The sequence below is a fragment of the Adelges cooleyi genome, unplaced genomic scaffold (genome assembly GCF_023614345.1).
Source record: "Adelges cooleyi isolate 19-005CV unplaced genomic scaffold, UGA_ACOO_1.1 ACOO_flye_CR_arks_rails_tigmint_CR_PRNA_376, whole genome shotgun sequence".
NCBI classification, from domain to species: Eukaryota; Metazoa; Arthropoda; class Insecta; order Hemiptera; family Adelgidae; genus Adelges; species Adelges cooleyi.
This window is the reverse complement of record NW_026096053.1, coordinates 6,569,233-6,595,983: the sequence shown is the minus strand read 5'-3', so window position 1 is coordinate 6,595,983 and position 26,751 is coordinate 6,569,233. Positions and strand designations below refer to the sequence as shown.

The 26,751-nt window shown below is 36.2% G+C and overlaps 1 protein-coding gene across 4 annotated transcripts in view; it reads right to left on the bottom strand.

The window, feature by feature from the left end:
• Window positions 1-2,293: 2,293 nt before the first annotated feature.
• Window positions 2,294-26,751, bottom strand: part of LOC126841097 (ankyrin repeat and fibronectin type-III domain-containing protein 1) — a 116,725-nt gene continuing 92,267 nt past the window's right edge. For 2 of the 4 annotated variants that reach the window (XM_050577356.1, XM_050577357.1), the window contains 15 exons: window positions 9,307-9,432; window positions 7,732-7,810; window positions 7,542-7,636; window positions 7,298-7,474; window positions 5,839-5,952; window positions 5,543-5,722; window positions 5,237-5,456; window positions 4,907-5,150; window positions 4,606-4,806; window positions 4,380-4,546; window positions 3,664-4,288; window positions 3,400-3,592; window positions 3,247-3,328; window positions 3,072-3,177; window positions 2,294-2,906 (listed from right to left, as the gene is read on the bottom strand). In XM_050577356.1, the coding sequence (XP_050433313.1) occupies window positions 2,571-2,906; window positions 3,072-3,177; window positions 3,247-3,328; window positions 3,400-3,592; window positions 3,664-4,288; window positions 4,380-4,546; window positions 4,606-4,806; window positions 4,907-5,150; window positions 5,237-5,456; window positions 5,543-5,722; window positions 5,839-5,952; window positions 7,298-7,474; window positions 7,542-7,636; window positions 7,732-7,810; window positions 9,307-9,432 (2,945 nt within the window). In that variant the 3' untranslated portion in view covers window positions 2,294-2,570. Of the gene's footprint in view, window positions 2,907-3,071; window positions 3,178-3,246; window positions 3,329-3,399; window positions 3,593-3,663; window positions 4,289-4,379; window positions 4,547-4,605; window positions 4,807-4,906; window positions 5,151-5,236; window positions 5,457-5,542; window positions 5,723-5,838; window positions 5,953-7,297; window positions 7,475-7,541; window positions 7,637-7,731; window positions 7,811-9,306; window positions 9,433-12,282; window positions 12,447-26,751 lie in introns of those variants that run through there. The other 2 variants (XM_050577358.1, XM_050577359.1) reach the window with 2 other exon arrangements.

Sequence of the window (26,751 nt, the reverse complement as noted above, 5' to 3'; positions counted from 1 at the left end):
ATAGCAGCAATTAAATCCTAGGAATAAGAACAATTGTAAATAACCAACTAATAGTTATTAATAATATATCTGTTTGACAAAATATATTCGCTAATTATTCCACATTATCTTCTACTAAAATTAAATGTGCACACCCTTCACCCTTTTTCATAATAATAATAATATTTATAATTTTGTTTTTTAAGAATTACCTTATAATATAATTAGTAGGTCTGGATGTTGATAATATACTGTACTAGGTATCGATCTTTGATAATCAATGTATATAATAATATGAATAAAAATGTTGATAAACGCGTGTATTTGTACAACTTAAGTTTATATAATAACCACTTATTTATATTAGTGCTTACCTAGTCAGCTGTTTTCGGTATCTACTGTTACAATCGATTGTTCTGAATTTATCATAGCTATTGCTTATTACAATATTACAACGTGAAATTAAAGACAAGTAAAAGTTTAAACTATATACCTAGTCGATTCGACAAGAGAATACATTAAGCCTTATGGTATTATAACAAAATGTTTTATTTGATCTGTGATTCGACGAAATCGAAACCGCCCTTGATAAGGAGAATCACAACAGCGGTATATATTTTACCCTGATTTATTTTCACAATAAACATTACCTACTTTACTCATTTTGAGTACCCATAATATTTTACATACCAATCCAAACAATGCGTGTCCACTTATAAAAGTAGTATAAACAACCGGTGAAAGCCATAGGAGTATCTCTATAGATACTCTATAGCCTATAGGACACTTGCCACAAACAATTCTCCGAAGTCTACAGGTCAAATCTATATTGTGATTGAAGGATTTAAAATACGGTTTGCCGTTTAAAGATAGGTACAATAATATATTATATAATATTATATTACTTACCTAGTTTCTTAGTCCTTACTTTCTCTCTTTTTTCGATATGATTGTAGGTACCACCCGATAATAATAACTAGAAAAACATTAAGTGCCTATAAAACTTAATTATTAACCGTATAAGTTTGGATAATATTATGATCTATTGGATGGATTAGTTAATTAATAAAAGGTATACGAGTAAATAAAGTATGCTTCATATAATCAGATAAAATTCACATACTGATAATATTTAATGGTACCTATAAGACGATGTTAGTTGTTACTTTATCTATTAAATAATTTCTTTGCCGATTGTACCTATCTAATTGAATGAGATTTAGTCCTTTGTAAACTCTCAAAATACTTTAATGTTTTACCTGCATAAATCGCTAAGTACAGAAATGTTAACATTTTTCAGGAGAGACAAAAACGTGTAACGTCTGGAAAAATTGAATTACTAATTTTATGTTGTTAAATAATTTAGTATAAGACATGATATACATTGATTCACTCAATAAATATACATTTGCATAAATAAGAACTTTAAAAAAGCAATGTTTATTTAGGCGTTGCAATTTTATGATCGAAATCGAAGAGATGATTTGCAAACAATATACAGGCAATTATAGGATGAAACTAAATTCAGTTCGGGAGATAGTAATATTGATCCAGACCACCCATTGATATTTTTCAATTATAAATGTTCCAATGCATAAAATATGCTTACGACAGTAATTATTTGTAAGGTCCCATGTCATTTACATATTATTTACCTACAGTTAAAAAAAATGTAAACGTCAATTCAACTCAATGTATATTTTCATTTATCAAAGACTAACTTTTAGTATTATTATTATCATTTTCTATAGTTTCTACAAAAGGTTCCACAGTAATTTAAAACAAGCCGCATTTATGTCAACTGTAAACTCTGAACAATCTAGGGTACTTTTTGCACCACTTTTTCCGTAAATCTCATATTGTAATAACTTGCAAGTACCTATTAAAAGTAGCCATGTATTTCATGGTATCTTTATTTTTAATATAAAAGGTATACAGTTAGTTGTGTTAAATTATTAGCTCCAAATATTAAAACTGTATTACTGTGTTCAAACGGAATACTGAATAAATGTTTGTAGGTATGTAGCTAACATGCCTTGAAAGTTAATTAACGACGGATTTTCTAATAAATAATTAAATGTGTAAAACACAATTTTTTTAAATTATAAAATATAAATAGATAATTTTTCTATTGGATGTTATTTTTAACTGTGTAAGTGGGATTTTTTTTAACACGGTTCAAAACTGTCGGAACCAGTTTTATAGTTTTACATTTACTTTACGAACATGTACCTACAAATAAATAACGCTAGACGTTTTTATTTTTTGGTTACAACATCGATATTTATTAATTGATAAATATAATACGTTATACAATAAAAACAGAATCAATACTTTCAACGTCGTTCAGTTAGGTTAAGTTATCAAATACATTAATATACCTATCATTTTTATATTTTACAATACAATTAATTATTTAACACACGGTAGAGGGTTATTTGTAACACCTCACTATAATTTAAACAAATTTTATATATACCTACCTATATAATATTGTATATTATGTTAACATTATACTCGTATTACTTATAAGTACAATAATTATTGTTTTTATACATAATTATGTTTAATAGGGGACAATATTAATGAGTTCAATGTTTGGTCTGTATAGACGAATGCAATTCCAAAGCAGCCAGCACGTCCTGTTTATGGCGAACATACATGCGGCCATTGCGCCATGGTTCAGTTAACTGTAGTGGTTTGAAGTCGTCTCGTAGGCAACGCTCTCGAGCACCGGTCACCGATACCAGGCAGAAGTTACCGAACTCGGTGCTAGGGTATATGGGACCGGTCTTTCCTTTGACCAAGACGGACATGTTCAGCTGTTGGAGGAACAACTGCACCACCTCTCGGGCCGACGTGGTAGGACTTATGTGCAACATCAAGCTGGTGGGATGTGGTAAGCCAGTGTCATAGGCCGCATATACCTAAGCGTTGTAAAAATAACAATTACATACCAATTAAATTCAACATAGTAGTTTAGACTTTCTTGGTCCAAGTTAAGTATATTATTAGCGTTGGTCGGTTGCATTCATTGAGAACGGTGGTCGTTAGATTTACTTATGTTTGTTTAGTTAACAAAACTTCCGTACCTCTATGATTCCGGGAGCCGGAACGGGAACTAGCCCTTCGTTTTTCATAGTCGTGTCCACGTACTCTGGGTCATCAACTTTAATCACAGCCGGAATTTCTTTAGACCTGGAAATAAGGTATTATTTACATGTACAAGTCAACTATGGCATCGACTATAGGTGCAACTGTACTTACCCGTGGTTTTGCGTAGACTTTTGTGGCGAATCCGCCGGATCTGAGATCTGTTCTTCGGCAAAGTCCGGGTCATCTTTGCTGTCTGTAATCAAACACGTAACATAGCATTAAGTATACGTATTAGGATTAGTTCAAGAACGAAGATAAACGTACCGCCGCTAGTTTCAGAGGAACAACTCTGTTTGCTGGCCAACCCGAAACTTCGTTCGTGTGAACACGGTGACAAGTATTGATCGCTACGGCTTATTTCTGGACATACAGACTCCAATGTTCGCATAGAGTTCAGTCCTGGACCGGGCCAGCTGCCACGGGATTTAACTAGTTTGGTGTCGGGTAACTGCAAAAGCTGTGAAGGGTAAAACGTGTTAGTTGGTCACTATAGATATTATTATCATTATCTGAGAAACCCTAGCTTACCGAGTTGCTCTTAACCGATTTCATTTCTAGTTGGCTGTTGCTAGCGCTCTTGGAGTAATTGGCGTTAGACATTTGAGAGGTGAACAGACGTTCCCGAGCAAAGTTCATCACGTCCAATAACCACCGTAAGTGTTTCCAGGCGGCGTTCAGCCTGGTCTCTAGGGTCTCCACGGTATCTAGTCGCTGTTTGGCCGCTTCCAGGTCGGACGAGCTCCACGCTTGCCTAATAGAGTATCGAGCGTCGTCCGTATCTAACTGCACGACACTGGACAAACGGGCATACAACAGAAGCATTTGCGGGCGGTACGTGCCGAAGTGTATCATCTCAAATACTTGCACGCTGAGGGGCACCAGTTCGGTGCGATGCAAGTGTAGAGCTGATTGATTACCCTCGCCCACAGCGCAAGCCACCTCGGCCGGAGGTACGATCATGATGAGGCTTACGTCTTGATCGACTTCGATCACTTCGCTGGTATACACGCGTTGCACTGAACGCTTGTCTTTGGGTATCTGCACTAAAGAGTACAGTCGGTTGGTAGCCATTTTGAATTGAGACGCGAATCCAAGACATTTGGGTTCGCACAAACTACTACCGGCTCCTTGTCTCAGCCACAACCACTCTTCCCTGAAAACAACCGAGATAATACGGTTAAAACTCGGTTTGACGATGTGGAATTTATCCGATTCGGAAACCAAATTAACTTTGTAATACTTACGCTGTGACGTGTGGATTGTCCCGGACTTTACAGCATACCGGCATATTTGGATTCTGCAAGGGCACCATAACGTGCAGCATGTCCACCGAGCTCCTCATCAGTAAATAACCGACGTACAGGCCTTTTTGGAGCCGATTATTGCTGGTCTGGTGGAACATGATTTGGTCCTGAAACGTAAAATGCGTTTAGAAAAAATAGTTTTGATTTTTAGGCAGTAGCGTCTTACTTGTATGGACGTAATCAACAGGTCGGTGAGGTTGTCGGAGCGCGAGGATTTCTTCAAGATCTTTGCTATAGGCGTCCACTTGAGGTTAACGATGTTTTTTGGCTGACTCACATTGTTCACGGTACATATCACAGTAGTGCCATCCGAATCCCGGATCGGCTTGTAGTACACTTTACCTAGGTCTTGAGTATTTAATATGTCCTGCGAAATCAAAAATGTCAATGATTTAGTACCACAACCAGGTCGTATAAATAGTCATTGCTATACAGACAGAGTGCGCTATGGGCACCAGAACACTCACTTGCATTTGGGTGACGGCCTGGATGAGTTTCGTTCTGAAGCCGACCGAACTGTTAGTCGACTTTTCTAGGTCATCCTTAAACCACTTGAGATCCTTCCACGCGAAAGCTACTTTATAGAACCAATGGAAATCGTTGAGCATTTCTTTTGGATACGTGTCGTCAATCTCTACCACCGGCAAGTAGTCCTCGTTTGTCACCAGGACTTTGTCTTCGTGGTACAGAAGACAGGAAAGGTACACGCCTCTGCGATCCAAATAATATACGATTAATCGAAATCAAACGATATTATTATACGTCCATTAATCATTAATAGTCACGAGACAACTTACCTCCGGAGATTCTTATGAAGTTTAGTGTTGCCGCTGAATAGCTGTTTGAACGTGGGCGGCTTCCTTTTTTTCGTACTCGAAGCACTGTCGACGCCACCTACCTGGAAAGACGATCGGTGCAGGTCAGGTCGTATGGAGATCATTTTATCGAGTATGTCGTCCATCTTGACTTTCATTGCGGCTGAACAGCGACGGGAATCTTGGCTAACGTCCCACCAACCTAATCGATGATTACAACAAACAGTTAACACCTTCAATATATTACCAAGAACCAAAATACTGTTATTTAATTTTTGTCGGACATACTCGAAGTGGTAATGGAGACCGGGCTTAAAAAATCACTGAACGCTTTCAAGTTGCCGGCGCTACACCGGAAGTAGTAGGTTTTGCCGTGTTCCAAGTTGCTTACAGTGAATTTACCGTCGGTCGCAGGTAGGCATTTAGACCCGGTGACGTTTTTGAACGATTCAGATGTACTCCATTCGACTGTGGATGTTTAAAACGAATGAAATACGTCATAATACAACAAAGTATTGTAGTAGATGTGACACAACTTTTTGATCTTTAAGCTTAATATAATATAATCATGTTTTCACACTCACTGTTGAATTTAGTGCAAATAGCACTGTCGGGGTTGTCGGCTTCGATGCACGACACATTTATGGTATCGTTTCCCGTCACATGTACAATGATCTTGTCCGGTTTATCTGGCGGTTCTGAAAATGGGGAAAACAAAAAGATGAATAACCAAATTTTATTGCACGCAGTAAAATATAGAACTCATCGCTGCTTTATTAAGTTTGGCGTGAAACTGAGAAAATATTATTTTACACTATTTGTGTGTGTTTTTTTTTAAATAATCTGTTTATATTGTAGGTCATTTTTAACTACTAAGCTATTGGTTTTATTAAACAATAAAAGATTTAGTTGTACGTTTTTTATTCAAACGTGATATGGTGAAAGATTATTTCACCCGACTAGACTTGAAAGAATTTATCATCTTAAAACTGTGTTAAATGACCATCCGCTATCAGTAATGCATGAGAGTTTTCTGGAACTTGAACAGAAGGCGGATACTAGCAATCAAAACAGAGCAAGCTACTACTTGCGTTTGAAATTTTCGAAAAACAATGGTCTTGTATGTATAACTGTACCTACTACATGCACTGTCGGTTGCGGTCGTTGAGTGCAACAATTAGCGCACAAGTAGACTAGAACAGACAGGAAAAAAACATTTCCCTGGACAGCCTCTTTGTTTTTAAAACACATTAGCTGTTCGCGTGACCCGTTATTATCTTATTGAATACGCTTATTTAAAAGTGAACATGTTTTACATTTATATCGAACACAGAATAATATTATAATCGAATGTAATATAATGCTATGTATTCGTACACTATAAGGTTTTTCATAAATGACTAGTCACGGTAATCGGATGATATAGTAGTATTGTATAGGTATATTGTATTAGATATAGGTATGCTGTCTGAAATCAAGTAATACTATTGCATAGGTTTGCAAAGTATAATTTTTAGTTTATAAAGGATACATAATAGATATATTATACCTACCTCAATAATAACTAATGAAAAAGTGGTCGCGTGTATTTAATTCAAGGGAAAAAAATTGCGAGTACGGTTTTATCTGTCAAAACGAAAAGCATGGTAAGTTCCTGTAGATTTATAACGTATTAAATATTATTCGAAGAACGTCGCATTTAGTCATCCCAAATATTTATATATATATATAAGGTTTAGACTTTTCGTTTATTATTTCGACCGACTATCCAGTGCGTATGACAATAGTATTATTTTCAAGGATCGCACGTCGGCATTTCCTGATCCGAAAATAAAGTTTTTACTTTTAAACTTTGTTTCCGGATATAACAAAAGTCGAGAAGTCTCGTATTAGGTTCTCGCTAACCAACGGGCTTTTTATTAGGTCGCTTAACTTCTAAAGGGCGGTCAGATCGGCGCGTGTACCGTTAAATCCCCATTCCCAAACAACATCAATACTGCATCAAGTCTAACGTTGCCACCTGACTGTAAGACTATTACTCACTGGCATGTTCGAACCCAACGAGCATTTTTTTCAATCCTCTTTTCCGCCTCTCCCACAGGGCCAGAGTTTTGGTCTGTAAGTTGTCCTGATTACCACATAACCTGAGTTCCAATACACGTCGTTCAGCTTCACCCAGTAGATTCATCAGATGGGTTTCCAGGTTCTTCATGCTGGTTTCTATATTTAATCAAATAAAAATCGTCAGTTATTTGAGCCGTAACCATGAAAGTTGTCCGCCGTTTACCTTCTGTGGCGCCATGACTCAAAAGCAATCGCACAAGTTCCCGGTCGTTGCCAAGAAAAGCCACGTCCAATGGAGTCAGGCCATCGCTGTTGACGCTGTAAACAAAACGCAAGCATACCCATTACTTATTATACGACAATATAATTATACAATTACTAATTTTTGTTAAAAAAAAAACAATCAGTCGCACCTGTTCACTTGGACCTCGCATGTGGTTAGTATGTTTCTTGCTTTTTCCAGTTGGCCGTGTTCTACGGCCGCGAATAGACCTGCAATCAAACGAAAATGCGAACCGTCAGCACATAAAAACCAACTATTGTTATAATAATCATGTCAAAAGCTGTGCGACACAAAACCAAGTGAAGGCGAATTCACCGGAGCGCGAATAATAAAATACCCCTCCCCTCTTACAATAAATGTTTTAGTAAACATGATATCAAAAGACAATAGTGTCTTTAACATACTTATTTAGCACCTGGACCGATGTTTTGTAAGAGACAATACAATGTTTTGTCTGTCTGCGTGGAAGCTTTGTCCACCAATACCCAAGTCTTACCTAGTAAGGTAGTTAGGAATATATTGGGGACCATAGGATATGCAAAAAGGATACTCGAGTTAGATCGCTTTACAAATCTAGTAAAAATACAAATAGTTGGAACTTGATAAATTCTGAGCAAGGTTTCGAGTGGATAACATATAAAGGGCACAGGGGAAAAACGGTGGTTGTCACATTATGACAATTTTTTTTTTCAAATAGTTTTTTCAATTTATGCCATTAATTTTTTTTATTTATGTCAATAGATTGTTTAAATAAATATATTTCTTATTAGAATAGCATTTAATGTGTTTTTTTTGTTCTTATGTAAGAGGGAGAGGAATTCACGAACTTTGTTTTTGTTATACTCTTAAATTTTCATAACGTGACTACTACCGTTTTCCCCTGTGCCCTTCATATAACAAAGGTATAAATTATTAGTTATAAAATATCAAAACAAAGAGAAAGTCTACCCTGACTACGTCGCTAGTTTTATTAGTTTGAAAATCATTAGGAGCATTTGATTCGAAGACTAAAAATAATTGCAAAGATTCACAAGGTTAGAGCTTTTCATACTTTCAATGGCTTATAATAAACATAGTTAACCCAACCGATACGTTATTTGATTTGGGATAAACATTTCTATCTCGCATTCGATAAGCATAAAGCCAATGCCGCATTGAACTACGTCCTTCGTTTCGATTCAATGAATTGTGGTCGGTTTAAACGAGTCGAAATAATATTTCTCAAAAAAATAACTTCATCGGGCTGTTTAAAGCCCATTGGTGGTGATAAAAATAAACAATAGCTTTTAATCCCATACAGTCGCGGTTACCCTCGAAATTCGGATCGCCTTAATGTCACGCTTGTGGGTAATTAGTGCCCGGAAACGACAAAATGTTTACACACCAAATTATATATGCGTTCGGTGGCCCGGGCGTGGAACGTAATTAGTTTTCATGACCAAAAAAGACAATTGCCGAGGATTGCGGGGGTGGCCAGGATTTTGGGGGGAAAAAACATCTTGACTCAGAGCTGTAGATCAACACACCGCTCTCGCTCTCAACCCGTTTTCTTCCAAGTCCGTCATTGTCTTATGTTTTGGTCGGTCTCCTGGGTCTGTGTAATTTATGCGCGACGTTTCTCCTGCCCGGCATTAGTAGTGCAAACACTATAGCAGTATCCAGGCCTGGCCGCATTATAATAATAAACACAATATACGGGACTTACCGTGTAAATGAATGTTGATGTTGGGGACCTGCGAATCTCTCTTCGCGTGATTGTGTTGCCTTTGTTGCTTGGACTGCGCCTCCGAACCGGAACCGCCGCTGTTTCTCTGCGACGATATCGAAGTGCCTGCGTCAACAGAATGTAAAAAATATATATATATATATATATATATATATAATATTAAAATCGCCGAATAAGTGGGATAAGTGTTTGGTCTTAAAACAAAATATAGGTACAACAGTCGTCACGCGGTAAAACCCTATAGTAGTGGTCAATAACATGCGCTCGTCTGACACAATGACCCGGCAAAAAACAATATTACCTATCTCGGAGAAAAGGATCGTTCATTTTTTATTACCGACGCGCCGCTCGGTAATTAATTACAATGAATATAATAATACCGCTGGCTGGTCGATTCCACAGCCGCCTTACTATCAATAAACTGTTACAAATAGATGAGTAGGCGCTAAACAGGCGTGTCCGTCGGCCACAACGATAATTGCAAATCATCACTACGATGATAGATACCCGCGCGTGGATGTTGTTGATCAGTTTTATACACAAATCATACATGGTTGGCTCATTTAACTCGTATATCACAATTGAACACTGTAGTCATCCCCGACTGAACCCAAAACGCGACTTCGGTAGCCGTGGACGACTTAAACGGTAAACTTATCGAATCAACAGTCTTCGGCGGGGACGGTGTTCTGCTTCCCGTCTTAGCCGATATTACTTTTCACCTCTTTCGTCTTAATGTACAAGTTGTTATGCTTAAAAACGCTATAACGCTCAAACGAGTTTATCACGCTGTATCGTTATATTGCCTATATAATAGTAGCAATAATAATATTAAATTATATTTACATACTCGACACTGGATACGGCTGTTATTATATTTTTCGTAGAGATGAGACTCTTTGACGTTATGTCGGGAACGTTTCCGCTCTTTACGAGCAAAACTATTAATCGTCTTAGCGACGCAAAAGGAATATTAAATTAAAAAATGAATATTATAATAGTGCACGGCTCTGTTCTCGTTCAAGTGTCCTTAGTCGGGAAGTTGGTTTTTACCGTTATCGCACGCGCCCGAATAATCATACAAGTCGATTTGCATTTTTACCGTGAAATTCGAATTTTTTTTTTTTTTGTCAAGTCGTGCTCGGCTCGCATGATCGAACGGCAGATCGAATTACTGCAAATTCCTCGAATAGGTAACCGCAGCAATTACAGAAAGAGGAATTTATTATACAGGATGTCGTCGGTACTCGAAGCACTCGTAAAATTAGCTCCCCGGTCGTTTACTTTAATTCAAAATCAAAAATTCAAAAACAAAAAAAAACACAAATTGAAATATATACCGAACAGCAGATTACAACCGACGTCGTTTGCGCAAAACGGTCTCCTTAACGGTTTAAATGAAAATTCGCCAATTTTTGTATCGCCCTACTACCCTACATAATATTGTTACAACTTACACCGGCACAAGCTGTTCCTATTGTGTTGAATTAATGCAATTTATTCATCGAGTTCGCACGGTGTCCTAGCCCGGTTACACAGTAACTGAAGATTGTGATTGTATGAAAATCAATTTGTATTTTTTTTTTCTTTAACACATCTTTAGTGTACACTGTACAGATTATATTTTATTTTATTTTCACGCCACTGAATAAGCCCCGCAAAAACATTTTGCACGTAGCCTCGGTATTCACCAAGCCGGCCCTAGGCCTCTTGCACCAAGTTGATGCACAATATGGACCTAACGACTATAACCGTGGGGGTAAGCACGAAATCCACCGCAGTCACGCGATCATAAAAAAAAAAAAAATATTTTTTAGCCAATAAGTTATATACTAGTGTTTTTATTCTAACGGCGCTTCCTATGCTAATTGTTTTCGAGGCACGCGCCGCACAATTAATATAGTAACATATTTTATAGGCACTTTTGTGAAGCGTGTCATCGCGGATGGGTGACCGCGTCTCCGTCGATCCGGTTAGGTATACAGAACTGGTTTAGGACGGTAGGTCTACCGAAAACATATTGGGCCGATGGTCGGCAAAGACGTTAAAAAAAACGGTTAATGGTAAAGGGCAAAAGCACGCCGAGGTGGAATCGTTCAACCGCAGATAAGATATTCTCAAAGTAGATTATGTGTTTTTATTCTATGACTCGATTACTCGCTTAAAGGTCAAATAAACCTCTTGATGCGTAAACACAAAAATAAAATTATATAGTCAAAATACGGGTACAATAAATTCATAGTTGGAACAACTAATTAAATTGTTAGGTCATCTAAATTTATTTGCTTAACTAAACACTTTATTATTCCAAATATTAATTTATTGCGTGTTAATAAAATAAAAACTATAAGTATAGTTAACCCAACTATATATTTTTTTCCACGTATGATGCCATGAAAGAATTAGATTTTTCTCATTGATATGTAAATGTTTACATTGATTTTACTACTTTATGCGTATTTCTATTGTAATTGACAAACACCTCCTTGTATAATATATATTTTACAATTGTACAATAAATAACGAAATCTTAAACCTCTCTTTCTAAAAAGATCTTAAAAACGCCAATCGAAGAGTATTATACAATTCACTTTTGTTTCTACTTATCTTAATCATTATATAAATTAAATGTATTATTTATACTTCTATAGTCATTAAAATATGTATAGGTTAGTTACAGCTAGTATTATTTTGCCTAAATTCTGCACTCCTATTGAAAAACATAACATTATTTTATGCTAACGTGTAATAATTTTGGTATGTATACATGATATAAATGTTTGCGTAACCCTTCATCTAGGATTAATTTTTAGTTCTATGGTTGTACACTGCTCATTATTAAGAATCTACCAAAATATATGAAATAGACCCATGCATGAATATGTTAAGTTAAAAATTAGCAAACATTAAACATTATTACACTCCCTTCGGTCTGCACATTGACTAGTAACCAACCTATATCTGTGCCGAACCGTCTGTATTTTTTGGCTTCGCTCCGTCCGGCCATCATCGAAGCACAGCGTTTGATCTGGTGTTTATGCGGTTCTGGAAGAGACTCGCCAGCGCCAATATAAAAACTAGTTACCGGTAAGTCGTACAATCGCATCCGGTTGGGCACGTCGTCGCCGCCAACGCAGTCGCGCAAAACCGTGTTGGCCGTGCCGGCCGACGCCGACCGGTCGGCCGTTTTCAGTATGCCGCGGACGCAAGTGGCCCGGGACCCGGACACCGGGCCGTGGTAAACGCGCTTGTCGAACTTTACACGTTTCGTGGCGGCCGTCGCGTTTTCCTTGTCCTGGCCACCGCCGGCGCCGTCGACGGCCACCGTCCATCCGCGGCGGAACCGCTGGCTAAAACGGGCCAGCGATAGTCGCGAAAAAGCCGCCGGGCCCGCGCCGTTCAAAAGCCGGTCGTGCTGGGCCGGAGGTGGCGAGTCGTCGTCGTCGTCCAACGGTATCAGCCGTTCGCATTCCGCCATAGCGACCGTTATTCCGTGCGCGTCACTGTGCCCTCACTGAACCGGCTGCGGCTCGAACATACTACAATGCTGCAGTTTTATCGCGCGGAGGGTTCCGGCGGCAGATGTGCAACAACCCCCATTGTTGCGGGGCACGCGATTGGACGGCCGCGGACGCCGAAACCGGTAACGCGGTAATAGGTATACGTACACGCATTACGAATATCACGTAGGTGAGCGCCCGCACGAGGGGCGAACTGTTGTACAATAACGCCCAAACAAACGTCACGGTCGACGAATTCAACGCAAGCACGATATATGTACATTTAAAATAGTAATGCGTAATCGTAATAACGTAAGCCAATTATTTAGGAAAATAGTCTCGTTAGTTGTTCTCTTAAAGGAAATAAACGTTGGATCGTGAATATCTCTTATGGTACCCCTATAAAAAGGGTCGCGTTCACGTTAGTTTTCCTCAACAATCACCTCCCCTCACTTTCCCTTTCCTCGCCCCGCTATTTTCTTACTCGCCGATCACCTCTTGATGTGCAAATTCAGGTTATGTTAGGTCAATACGGCCAGCCACGATGCCCCGGTCGTCGCTCGAACGACAGCTCAGAAAATACATTTTGGCTAACGCTTTAGAGAACATCAAATTCAAACAATCAAAACCCACGATCGGTGCATTAAACTTAACCGCCCTTTAAGTTGATCGGTTTTTATTCGTGCACATCCCGCCGTTGAGTCGTTATCGCGCGTCTCTTAAGAACACTCGCAAATTGGATTTCGGCAAATTAAATCCAAGCCGCCGGTCATAGTGGTCGTCGGGGTTAATAATAAAATTTGATTAACATCACGTGCCCTGGCGGAGCGCGCGTGTTCGTCGCGTTTTTCACGGTCCAGCGATTTGCTCGGTTGACCACCGCTACATTTCAAAAATGCTCGATTGCCTAAGAACGTCACCACATTGTGGTCACGGTAGATTACCGATCTAAACAAACTCAAACGCCATTAGACACAATTATAATTTTGTATAGTGTAATACGGAACGGTTTACACTTTACCCAAATAAGACGAATCGAATTTTCAACGATATAAAACACATTAAATGCGCAAATTTTCGGCGGATGGCAAATGACAGTAAAAAATCAACACACAATTTATATACACTTACTGTACTGCGCGGGCATGAATGGTATTAGATAGGTTAATTGGGTGCAACCGTTGAATTGATAATCTCACAAGTTAATGTCTGAAATAAACTGAAAAGGCCTAAAAGGTTTTTTTTATTACGTACTCGTATATAAGAATAACAATAAATTATAATCAATGGATTTTTACCTAGTTATCCAATATTTAGCGACAGACACATTCTTTTTCCTTTTGCCAACATAATATAACATTTAGAGGCCATCGTCCGATTGACACCTCTCCGCCGGCTTTTGGTTAATGGCTTCAAATAAACTGTATGAACGACCATTGCAACCGGCCAATCTAGGGCGGTGTTGTTTTCGCGTGCGAATTGTGTCTATATGTATGTCTATGGTTGCAGTAAATACACTTATAATATGTAAGTAAACATTATAAGCGACCCGAACGTGGGCGATATTATACAGACGGACCCCGTCCGGTGTCCGACGACATTATAAGACGGCTATTATTGGCGGCGGAGCCTTGGATTTACCTTGGGACGAAACCAAAGTAAAATATGTTCTCTTTCGTCTAAACTTATCCGTCCAACATCATATATTACTGTATCGTGTTGTATGTCATAACTATAGTATTATATTTATAGCTATTTTATAACAATGCGCCATATTCGACGTTGTTTAACAACAATTTATGTAGGTAACCGAGTGGTTGAAATTATAAATGTAGAAAAAACTTTTTGTTTTTCTTTCAGACTACGTTGTACAAGTACAGAAAAGTAATCACTATACAAGCAAACCCTTAACGGAACGTTAATTACACAGTAAGCACGACAACGGAATTGTGCATAACAAATTCGACGGGAAACGTGACATTTATTATCGAATGAAAACTATGAACGGCCGAACTGGACTGCCAATGGCTAAATTATTTCATCTAACGATTGGAATAAAATATAATATAAAAAAAAAACAAGTTTAAGACATTACACGTCTGCTACTCTGCGCCCCAGGACAAACAAACAATGCATTACCTATACCTATAATACAATATGCATATATTACACAATATTATAATATCCTTTTGCAAAATCATTATTTTGTACCCGCGCGCGTAAGTAATGTATTCAATACTGGTTTATGCGTTTAACATTAAAATCGCGTTTCGTCCCTATACTATGTGCCGAAACGATTTCCTCGCGGATTTCCCTACAAGCATACAAGGGAAAGATCCTGGCAATTTAGCGGTGGCCTCGAGCAATACGCCGTGAGGCGACCGCCACTGCGGTATACATATTATATTGTTATTATTCTTTTACCGCGGGTCGACGTCTTACGGGATTCAGGTTTATTATTTAGATATTATAATATTGTATTCCGGACAAACCCGCACAGTGTATAAGTTCCCACGCGCCGCCCGCGCTCCGAGCTGCCGTTTGAGTATAGACACTGTGCATAAAAATGTACGGAGGGTTCCTCTGTATTACAGTAATATATTATGTAACGTGTTTAACGCAAAAGTGTTTAGAACGCCGCCGGGTGTAATTTATGATCTTAGGCGGTTAGAAAATATGGATTTTTCCAAAAATAAAAACGTTTTCGCCGGTCGCTGCCCCGATGACGGATGATATTATTCTATAGCGTGGCAACTTTTTCGATACCGCCTTTAACGACGAGACCGGGTAGAATGGTGAGGCGATCGGCCAACACACGTGACCGGCTACACTAATGCTCGAACTTATGTGTTTGTATCGCAGAGGTGCCAAAAAAAAAAAAAAACAAAAATACAGCCCTCGACTTAGAACGAAAACCGGAGAGATACGAGTATGAATTCAATATAACGCCGTTGTTTTCCGTCGGGTCCAACGCCGTTTTTTTTTGTAATATTAACGCGTGAACCTTTGCTGCCAATACACACAGCAGACGAACACAAGCGTCGTAGAAATTAGGAAAAAAGCCGATGCCGAATGGACCGTAAAGGAAATCCATCAATCACGCGAGCCAGGTTAAACGGTCCGGAATAATATGTGAGCATTTATTTTATTTATTTATTTTTTACTTTTGTGGGCCTTAACACAACAACAACAACGGCATACGATCGTGTCTGCTCGAACGAATCGCACGGATGTCGTCGGGTTGGGAGAACACACATACACGGAAATAGCCAACGGATTCTCTCGAAAAAATCGTTTCTAATCAAATCAACGAGTAAGTCTGAGAACGGTCCATGTTCTTCACTCTGCCGTCATTGTCATCAGCGCTGATGGCGAGAGCCTAGAGTGGTCTGTACATTCCTAGCACGAATGTAATTATAAATGCTCTGCCAAAAGCCCAAGAGACCATGCGGTATCACGAACGTTAAGGGAAACCATTCTGCCCTAGAGTTCTACCACCTTTACACCTAAAAAGCATGTTATTATGTAATTTAAGCCCTTTTTGAGAATGTACACCGGAAACATTACTGTTTTAGCCATCTACATAATTATAATTACCGATTTAACATTCATTAATGCCAACAGTTGGTTTTCAGTCAACACAAGGATAGGTTTTAGTTATCGTACCGAGTGCATCATAATTTAATATTTTAACACACGGATACACATCAATCATCATACACATTATTATTATTATTCGATGAGCTCTAAAATCATTAACCAGAGAGGTTTTTATTTGTATTGGTATATTGTTGGAATCAAACCGATAGGTCCACGCGGATTATCTAAGGTGTTCGATGATTATGGACAAGGCCAACGACGCCATAATGATGTGTTTGTCGAGTCTATGATTTCAGTGGATAAATACAAAAAACAAATATAAGGACGTTTAATAACTATTGCGTTTAGTATATATTTGCGCCCTCGTTGTGGCTTATGTCGAGCAAATTCGACAGACCGCCACAAAAACGAACGGATATAAACTGAGCAATAAACGTCAAATTATGTATTCGACCGGTAATCCTTTTCCGTTGCCGGTTTTGGTCGACGGCATCTAAATAATAATAATAATCGTTGTCGAATTCACATTGCCGACCAAGTACTTAGACATAATATATTGTAATCGATTGGAGATTGGTAACTCATATTGGATAATCTTGCGAACGGATCTGCTCGCGGAAAAATTAAACTATGATACATTGTTGTTAAAACACTTAAACACAAAAAATAAATAAAAAAACGCTTTTGAAAAGGAAAACCATTAATCTCATCAAACCCGTACAACGGTAAGGGCGTGCGACTTGCTGTACTCAGGTGTGTATAGTATAATATGCTATAAGGCTTATAACGGAGAAAACGTATCCATATAGCCACGGTCTAGGGAACGTGTAGCAGATACGCGGTCTAGAGGTATTATCTATATATTATTGGCCGCGCGTTGTTGCGAAACTGAAAAAATATACTTAAAAGATTAAACTGTCCAGTAGAAAAAAAAACAATACAAACACATTTTTTTAAGAGGATTAAAACTTTTTTTTTTTCGCCCGGTCCCGTGACTTGTGTACTTCATTCGAGAAAACGCGACCATAAAGAGAGTGAAAAGGACCTCGGACAGTTAAACAGAAGACATAGTATAAGAAACCTAAGGTTGTAATGTTACAATATTGTTGAGGGAGAAAAGCGCGACAACAAAAGCCAAGAAGGACCGCGTATAGATCTTATTCTATGGTGATACTTAACGATTTTGCTCGTCTTCTGGGATCTTCTTGTGTATCTATTATAGGTTATGAAAATAGCTTTCTCGTCCGATTCGGTTGTATTGCAGAAAAACAGACAAATTGCTTTAGGTCATTCGTGTGTTGGGTGTATTAGCTGTGTCCGCCTGATAAACTATCTGACTGGCAGATAACGTTGTAGTGGCTGGATCAACGCGTTTGATCCCAGAGTGATTCTCGAATGCCATTTTTTACCGTCTGCTAACCGTACGATTATTATTAATGGTTTAGGCAATGCCATGCAAAGTTAGCACTACTGAACATCTATTTTTTCAACGTGTCATTTGATTTTTCAGGCCCGGTAATATAATAAAGCCGGCCGTTCGGCAGTCCGACGATTTTGTTATTCGATTACCGTACAATTATTAAATACTTATAATATATAATATAATAGGAATGAACGATTTCGCCTCGAGTAACCACAGTCGCGGCGTACCGTAATGTCCATAGGTATACGTGTAATTACACCGCCGGGCAGCAGCAGCTGATGTATACCTAATAAGTAATAACAATATAATAATATAATTGCCGAGGAGCACCCGATCGGATTCCACTAGTATTTTGGAATGTAAACGCGCTTCCACAATCGAATACAGGATAGTAACCGATATAAAATTACATAGTCTTCAGCAAGGTTTACTGCATATATATATTTCTTTTTATTTGAAAATAAAAACAATTGCAGAGTGACCCAATTTATTAGTTTTTTATTTTTATAAACTTTAATGGTAATATTATTCTACACAAATTATCGTTATTGTTTTCGCATTACGACGGATGTCGGATTAACGTCCACATATCAGCTGAAAATATTATTGTATCGGATATCAAACAAAATAACTACTACTTCAAGACAACGATGTTTATTTTTATTTTTGGAGTTTTGGTTTTTTATTTTTAAAACGTGCTCGCCCAATTGCAAATTATGTTAGATTATAAGACGTGTACGGATGTATGATATGTGTATAAAGCAAGTATGAATCGTCCCCCGGGAATCGGAATACGCTATATGGAAATTCGTAGCAATACAAGCTCGAGTATTGTGCGTTTATTCCGTCTACTCGGGTATACATGATAATCGAATGTTCGTGGCAAAAAGAGCAATAAAACGAAACTAGAATTAGATATATATATATATATATATATACGATGAAAATTTGAAATTTGATCTAAGCTGTTTAGTACATGCGAATAACAACAACGCCACAACAACGCCACAAGAGGACAGAGGAAGATGCTTAACGCTTTTTTTTTACAGAGGACGCAATAATGGGCTTTTGAATCGTTTAGGCTTTATATTAACCATTCGATTTTTATATTTAATTTGTATTTTGTATAATATATATATATATCAAATAAGGTAAGTATTTGGGCTCTGAGACACACATTTTAAAGTCGATACTTTACTATGAAAAATGCGTTCCGAAACATATTTCAAAAGTACAGTATTTTTTGTGTACACCGAAAGTACTATTAAACGTGTACCTGACATAAATTGATAATAAATTATTATTTCTAGTTTTACCGTAGACGTTATAATTTACATTAATTATTTATATCGGTGTAGTTGGTTGATAAAAGAATTTTGTTTTAAAGTTTTCATACGAGGCGAGTATAAAAAAAAGGTGTCATTTAGTTTTTAAACTAAAATGGTGTTGACTTTTTTAGGAGAGCTTTTGTCCGAAGCAATTATTATGTAATCAGTCTAATTAATTCATACCCAAAACGTTTTTAATTGGCAACCATTTATATTTTGTATCGCTCAAATCTTTTTGTCCACTCTTTAACACTAAGTAAACAAACAAGGACTTTACATAACAAGATATTAATACTTAAAAGTAAAACGTATTGGCTCTGAACTACATACATGTTACTGCGTGATGTTTCATTTAGGCTCAGCTCAATACTTGTAGAGATAAAGTTCACTTAGGGCCTCATTTTAATTTACATGATAACTGTTAAACTCTTGTTACATACTGTTTGATACCGATTTGTGTATCAGGCGGTTGACGTGTACAGTACCGTATCAACCTAGCCTAACGTAACCATTCTAAAATGTATAAAAAATATATATATATATAAGATAGACTCCGGTGCACCGGCGTACTTACCTTTTAAGCGTGAGACCGAGGTGGAGCGAATTACATTGTGGGTATAGATACACACACGCAGGTATATAATAAACCTATACAGTATATAAAGGTGCGCTGTACTCGAATCGATCGGATAAAGGATAATTCGGGTTTTTTTTTCTACTAAGAATATTCCCGTTGTCTTCCTAAAGTGCCGCCGGGGACGGTTTCGGCTGCGTTTAAGAGGATAGGTAAAAAAAAAAAAGTAATAAAAAAAAATATATGTATATATATCCACCTATATGTTATAATAATAACTTAACAGATTCCCAGCGCCTTCGCCGCGACGACTTAATGTACCGGAAAATATAATAATTCAAAAGACTTAAGTACTTTCGTCTTCTCCTTGCTTTACTTTTTATCCTTGCTTCGTCACCTCGCTTTACTTTTTAATACGTCCTACAAACCAGCTTTTAAACATCTGTGCGTTTGCGTGAGACGCCACGAATTCTATCTAATTGTGTATAAGCTATTCGTTCTTTTTGTTTATTTATTTATTTTTTTGTTTTGTAACGCTTAATTCGTAATACGATATAATATCACCGCCGCCGACATAAAAGGGCATTAAGCCTTATATTGAAATGCTGTGTTAATGCTATTAAAGCGCGAACGTTGTGTTATCGTTTGAAGGTTGTACGACAACTGCAATTATTATCATCGCGATCGAGTTACATTGCAACTGATATACTTAAGCGAATACAAAAAAAAAAAAATTATAATAATAACAACACTAAAACGCTTTATTGTTTACCGTCTTTCACTTTATGTCGTTCCCGGTAGATTATAACGTTGTACGAGAAAATTATTTTTGTAGTTATTATTATTATTATTATTATTACCCGACACGAACCCGATGGGGTAAACGGATTTTTTTTGGTTTGACGTTAAAAAATGAACTTTTTGCGTGAACAGAGAAAATAAAAAAAAACAAAGACACGCATGATGTATAATATTAATATAATACACACATTATAATACATATCACCGACCGGTCATGTGAATTTTTGGGTCTAGCAAGTCGACAAGGTTGGTTTTTTCATGCTCGTGACGTTTACCCTTATCTGGATAACATTTTGGCGACCGTCGCGTTTGTGAAACAGCAAAATAAAAAACGTTAGATTTTTATTTTGGCTCTGTGACAACATTACCTACATCTACGTACGGAGCATGCAAATACATCATAAATGTAAAAGCAAACAACGATAGAGTCTTTTAAAAATCAGCATAGTCGGTATATAAACGTCTTTGATTGAATTTTGGAAGTGTTGCAAAAATAAACTACTAAACTTATTTGTTTATAGACAATTCAGTTATTAGAGCTTAAGATATTAGTTTACTAGTTACGTCGAAATTTGTATTTTAAAAAGTGCATAGGTATATTTTAAATAAACGTTTTCCGTTTCCTGTTTTTATCACATCGACTTTAATTACCGAATAGCTGTTTTTTAACATAAATAATAAATATAATTATAATATTCCGTTTCCCGCATTGTGTATAATTGTTTTTATTTATGGGGTTTTCAGATGATGGCAGAATCACGGAATGACCCGACAGCAAGGGATATGAACTCCTGTGGTTTGCAACAAAATGGGTGTAGTGAGTATATTCGGTTGAAAGCGCGTTTCAAACGTTAGGGGACATTAACCTGTCTGGTCGAGGATTAAATACGATCAACCAGCAGGCTCGTCGATCAATAAACAATATAATATTATAATTTACCCGTTATAAGGGTGTTTTCGCTTTATTAATTATTAATAGTATTATTTAAAAAAAATTAACAAATTATTTACGGAATCTGACAGTAAAAAACGGGCTGTATATTTACTCAAGCACTTAGGGGGTAACTGCAAGAGTATTTTAAATTGAATAAAGTATATAATTTTAGTGTAGGCACATTCTTTAGTAAGAGCCTAGTATAAAACTGTAATCGTAAGTAATGTAAAAAGTCAATGAAAATAATAAGGTGTGAAGTAAATGTTTCTGAGGGGTGATGTTGTATACCAACTATTTTTTTTAAAACTCATTACTATTATTTTTTTTACGACAAACGGTTTTGTATTACAAACGTTTTTACTAATACAATAAATTATGCATAACAAAAATACTGTATCGTACAATTATGGTAACCTAATATTGTATAAGAAAAAACACAATAATATATTATTATAATATGATAACTTCAATCAACCCTTATTTTCTAACTAAAACTATATAATATTTAACAATATTATATATATATTTTTATAGCTCCTAAACGCATAGTCGATGGCACGTGGCCTACTCATGTGATATAATATATTATTTACAAATGAAACGGTTGCGTGTGTTGGAAGACGTTTGATGATCTTGTTTTCTACGCTTATAGAAAAGACATGTGACATGTCGATGACACCATCAAGTTGCGTGTTTTATGTCCGGTCAAAACTGCATGTTATATGACGTCTCTGATACATAATAATAATAATAATAGTACTAAAGTTAATAAGTCTGGTTGTGTGGATGATTTTCAAATTTTTATAGTGTTTCTTTATTGTACAGTCTGACCTCCGAAACGTTTACTGTAAATAGTAATTATGTTAGGTACTAAAATAGTACTTATTGTTTTATTGCTAATATAATAATAATAATAATAATAATAATACAAAGACTGCCGTATTCTAACGAGAAAAAAATGCCTAGAGATTGTCCTGTTGGCGATATAGGCTTGTACAAGTCGAAATACCTACCCATTTTGGACATTGTACATCAATATAGACATAATAAAACCCTAACCTGAGTCCTGACTTTACTAGACAACAGTCAAAGAGCTTGTCGCGCTAGAGCTACTTCACTGCCAATAATAAGTCGAGTTTTGTACGTATATCATACAGCTATAGCTGGTTGCTCTAAGGTTACGGTCACAGTCACCTGACCTAACCTAACTGGAGAATGTCAAGTAACATAAAAGAACACATAGTTGTTATACTTAATACTACTATAGTCTCATGTAATAGAACGTTCAAGATAAATAATCCATGTGATAAAAAAAAATCGAAATTTACCTTAGATGTAATTATTTATACGGAACTCATTAAAATTAAAAAAGACTACAGTTTATTTTAGCGTGAATAGTGCGTCAGACATCCAATATAGTTTAACAGGAGTTGTGATTATGCACCGAACGGATAAAGGCAACACCGCAGACTGTACCTTGAAGAAGTACCAGGAAAAGATAATAATACAATGTCACGGTCCGATTGACTAACGAGGAAAGTTTAATATCAATTAAAAACAAAATTGACGTTTGGTTATCTCCTTTGAATAGTGCTAAAACGTAATTTGTCATTAGTATAGGCACTCCGCACGATAAGTCAGCGGTGGAAAATTAAGTGCCTTGTAAGTACTACTGTCGAAATGTCTTAAGGATGAAATATGTGTACAGACACGAGAATACACAGAAGCCGATGGCATCAATATGCACACACACGAGCAACTGCATAACGTGCCGTATCGATTTTCATATTGTGTAGCGCAATGGTCAAAATAAGCTTGTTTTTTTATGAGAGGGGCTGGTTTTTTAGAATTTTAGTTTACAACCGGGGATCTTATGATCGTCTGTGTAAAACGTGTTAAAGAATCAGAGTGTACAGCAGCAAGTTTCATGACATTAGCAGTGTACCACTGGCCTGTGTCGACCGTTCACCGGGTTAAAGACGTTGGTCTCGCTTAATATAAAGGAAAAAAGAACTATTTTTTTAAATTTGTCTCACACAACATTTGGTTTTCATGTTGAAAAGTTCTTTAAAACAATAATATGACAGCTTGAAAATTAAATATTATATATGTGTTTAGCTTCTAATTCAATAAGGGTCAAGCGGGGTATTTTTTGAAACAAACGGAGCATTAAAAATACAATTTTTTTAATAAAAAATATTAACAACTTTTTATTGTCAATGATAAATGTTAACTGAAGAGCGATAATGCGTTACAAAAAATGTAATAAAACACAATGGTTGAGATATTTCTATAAATGAATAATTCATTTATATCTGTCAACAATATGCACAAATATTATAATATTATGTCAATTGCTTTACTCTTGATGCAATTTTTATTTTAGTTCGCGTAAATATCACTCGATAACTTATAGTGAAATGCCTTCTATTTTGTATACTAGATAGAAAATATGGAAGTCTTTCTAGATTGTGCCAAACACAAAAAGGTTTTTAGAGCGTTGAAACAATAAAATAAAACGATTTTGGCATCTTAATTACTTATTTCTCAGAGTTGCGTCGAAACCAAATTCATTTTGGATTATTTATTATTAACTAGACACTATAGCGACTGAGAGACAAGCAATTAAGTTACCATCAGACGCTTGAGACACAACCGTCGAACCAACCGCAGTGAAATCTAAGACAAACTGATATCCTTTGATGTGTTTGCTCTTCGTCTGACTTTTTCTTGTTTTCTTAAACATTCAAAGCTGTTCTGTGATCACATTGCGAACCGATGCTTCTGTTAATTCGTTCTAAAGCCTATGCGGCTTAGAAACTCCCTATATAATGGTCTCGCGGTTAATGGACGGATAATATAGTATAAAATAATAATATAAATCTTTTATTTTTTCTACGAAACCTTGCGATATAGCGGAATTGTTTGTTTCGAAACGAGATCATTTGAAAAAATATATTGTCCCAAGGACGATAGTTGTTCAACATTATATTAATATTTTACCTTATTGCTTGATAATAATAGGTACATAATTACAGAGTAGCGATTCAAACAAGTAAAATCGATCCTTGACGTTAATTTACAGGTAAGTAAAAAATTAAAAATTAAAAAATAATACATTTAAATATTTCTATAAGTATCTTCGAGTAGAGAAGCCGAGAACTTGATGTATTTGTAAAATTTTGTTTGGTTAGTGTAAGAGCCATTCAAATTGTTATAAATAGCAACAATATTTCTTTTCACATATTATGTATATAATTTACCATATTATGGTGACGATGTGTCCTATAAAGTGGATTTTACAAATTAAACTCATTTCCCGTGTTAGTAGATTAATTTTGTCAATGGGGTATTATTTGAAGGAATGAACACTGAAGCACGATTGAGGCTAAAGATCCGTTAGATTTAATTATTCAAGCAGTAAATGACCATTTTTTTTTTTTTTTTTGCAAAAAAAGTTAACAATTATTTAATTTACGTTGTTGTTGATCAATACTGTCAAATTGTAAAAAAAAAATGTACTATTCATTATATAGAAAAACGTAGAAATCGTATGAAACATAATAATATTTATTTTGCTAATAAACCGTTTACAAATATATAACTAAAAGCAGTAATAACACCCTATAATATATAATTAGTGCAAGTGTCTTTAAAGCCGGTTCTCGACATAATCTTAATATTTTTTTTTTTTAAGAATTGTAAATATTTATGTCTTAAGGTTAGACAGCTAGATTATTTTTTATTTATTCATACGATTTAACTCAGCGTGAAACAAATTATTTTATTATGTAATTTTAAGTATTTAGGTTTTTTTTTTTTATAGAAAACTCGATTATTTAATATTTGACATTTAAGTCACTTCGTATAAAGTTTTACTTCCTGAAAAATAAAAATGAGTAATTGAAGTTTTAAAATTCCGTTGAAAACGAACACTTTATAAACCCACATTTCTGAAACTATATTTTTCTTCTATTTTGTGAAAGGGGAGGGGGGGTCAACCTAGTTATCGAATTCCCCTGTCGTTCGCCATTCAGGCGCGGTACGCAATGACATTGAAAATTACATTAAAGGAGACAAAGTGAATTTTGGTCGAAATTGAGTTATATAATATAATATATATTGAACACAGGCGCTATAGGTACAGTGTTCTCGAGAATGCGTCACCGAATATAAAAGGTTAATGCCTATGCATTAAAAGTAAATAACTATAACAATTTTACCTTATTATACTTGCATGTTATTCAGTTGTAAGCTGCATGGTGCACTATGCAATTAATATACATGGATGACAGTTAACCCTATTGTTTTGTAAATTTACATTTATAGCTGTACACTGGACGTTCGTAAACGGATTGATCTAATTATTAATAATTATTATCACTAAAGAACTCTGGCCAGACCGCCGTCTGCAGACTACACGCGGAATCCAATGGCGGCCAGTTCGCAATTATAATAAATACTAATAATAGGTACATTAGTCATTATTAATGCATGCAACGAGTTCTGCGGAAACTCTTGTAGCGCAAAGGAAATGAATTTAGCGTACTTAACTAAGCTTATACTATTTTAATGTTATCGACTTGGCCAAGGGAACATTGTCCTAGTGGATTTTTTTTTATGAATAATAATTAAGCACAGACAGGAAAATAATCCGGCTTAATGCGTTGTGATATTCGGAGAAGACGCTTTTAGGACACGATTATAGTGGGCAACAGCTCGACCAACCTGGGCTATTAAAATATATCATTATATTGTACGGGAAGAGAGTGGGCGATGACGGAAAAACCAAAAGGGGCGCTTCATCGAATCCTCTACGCGAAACCCATCCGTCGGCACTTCTCAACTACCGTTTCCGCATGTTTAATAACATTCGTGAATATTATACTGTATAATACTATCAGCAATATAAATATTCCCCGGCAATTTAATTCGTTTTCATCCGCAGACTGACAAAATTCTGGGTAATCGGACAAAATTCTAAGTGGCTCAATGAGAAGTTTTGTACATTAATTACGCGTCATGACGTATACGAGCCATCAAAATGTAGATGGTTTATTTTCCATGAAATTGGGTTGGCTCTAACAAACGTATTATTTATACAATGTCTTTTTATAAAAAAAAATAAACTACTAAACTAGAAATAATGGTTTGTATATTGAATGTAGTTTATTTAATTAACTATTGAATTTATCCCTAATAAATTGATATTATTAATGGTTTACTAGCTTATCTTGATGATTAATCGTTAGTGTCGTTTTTTA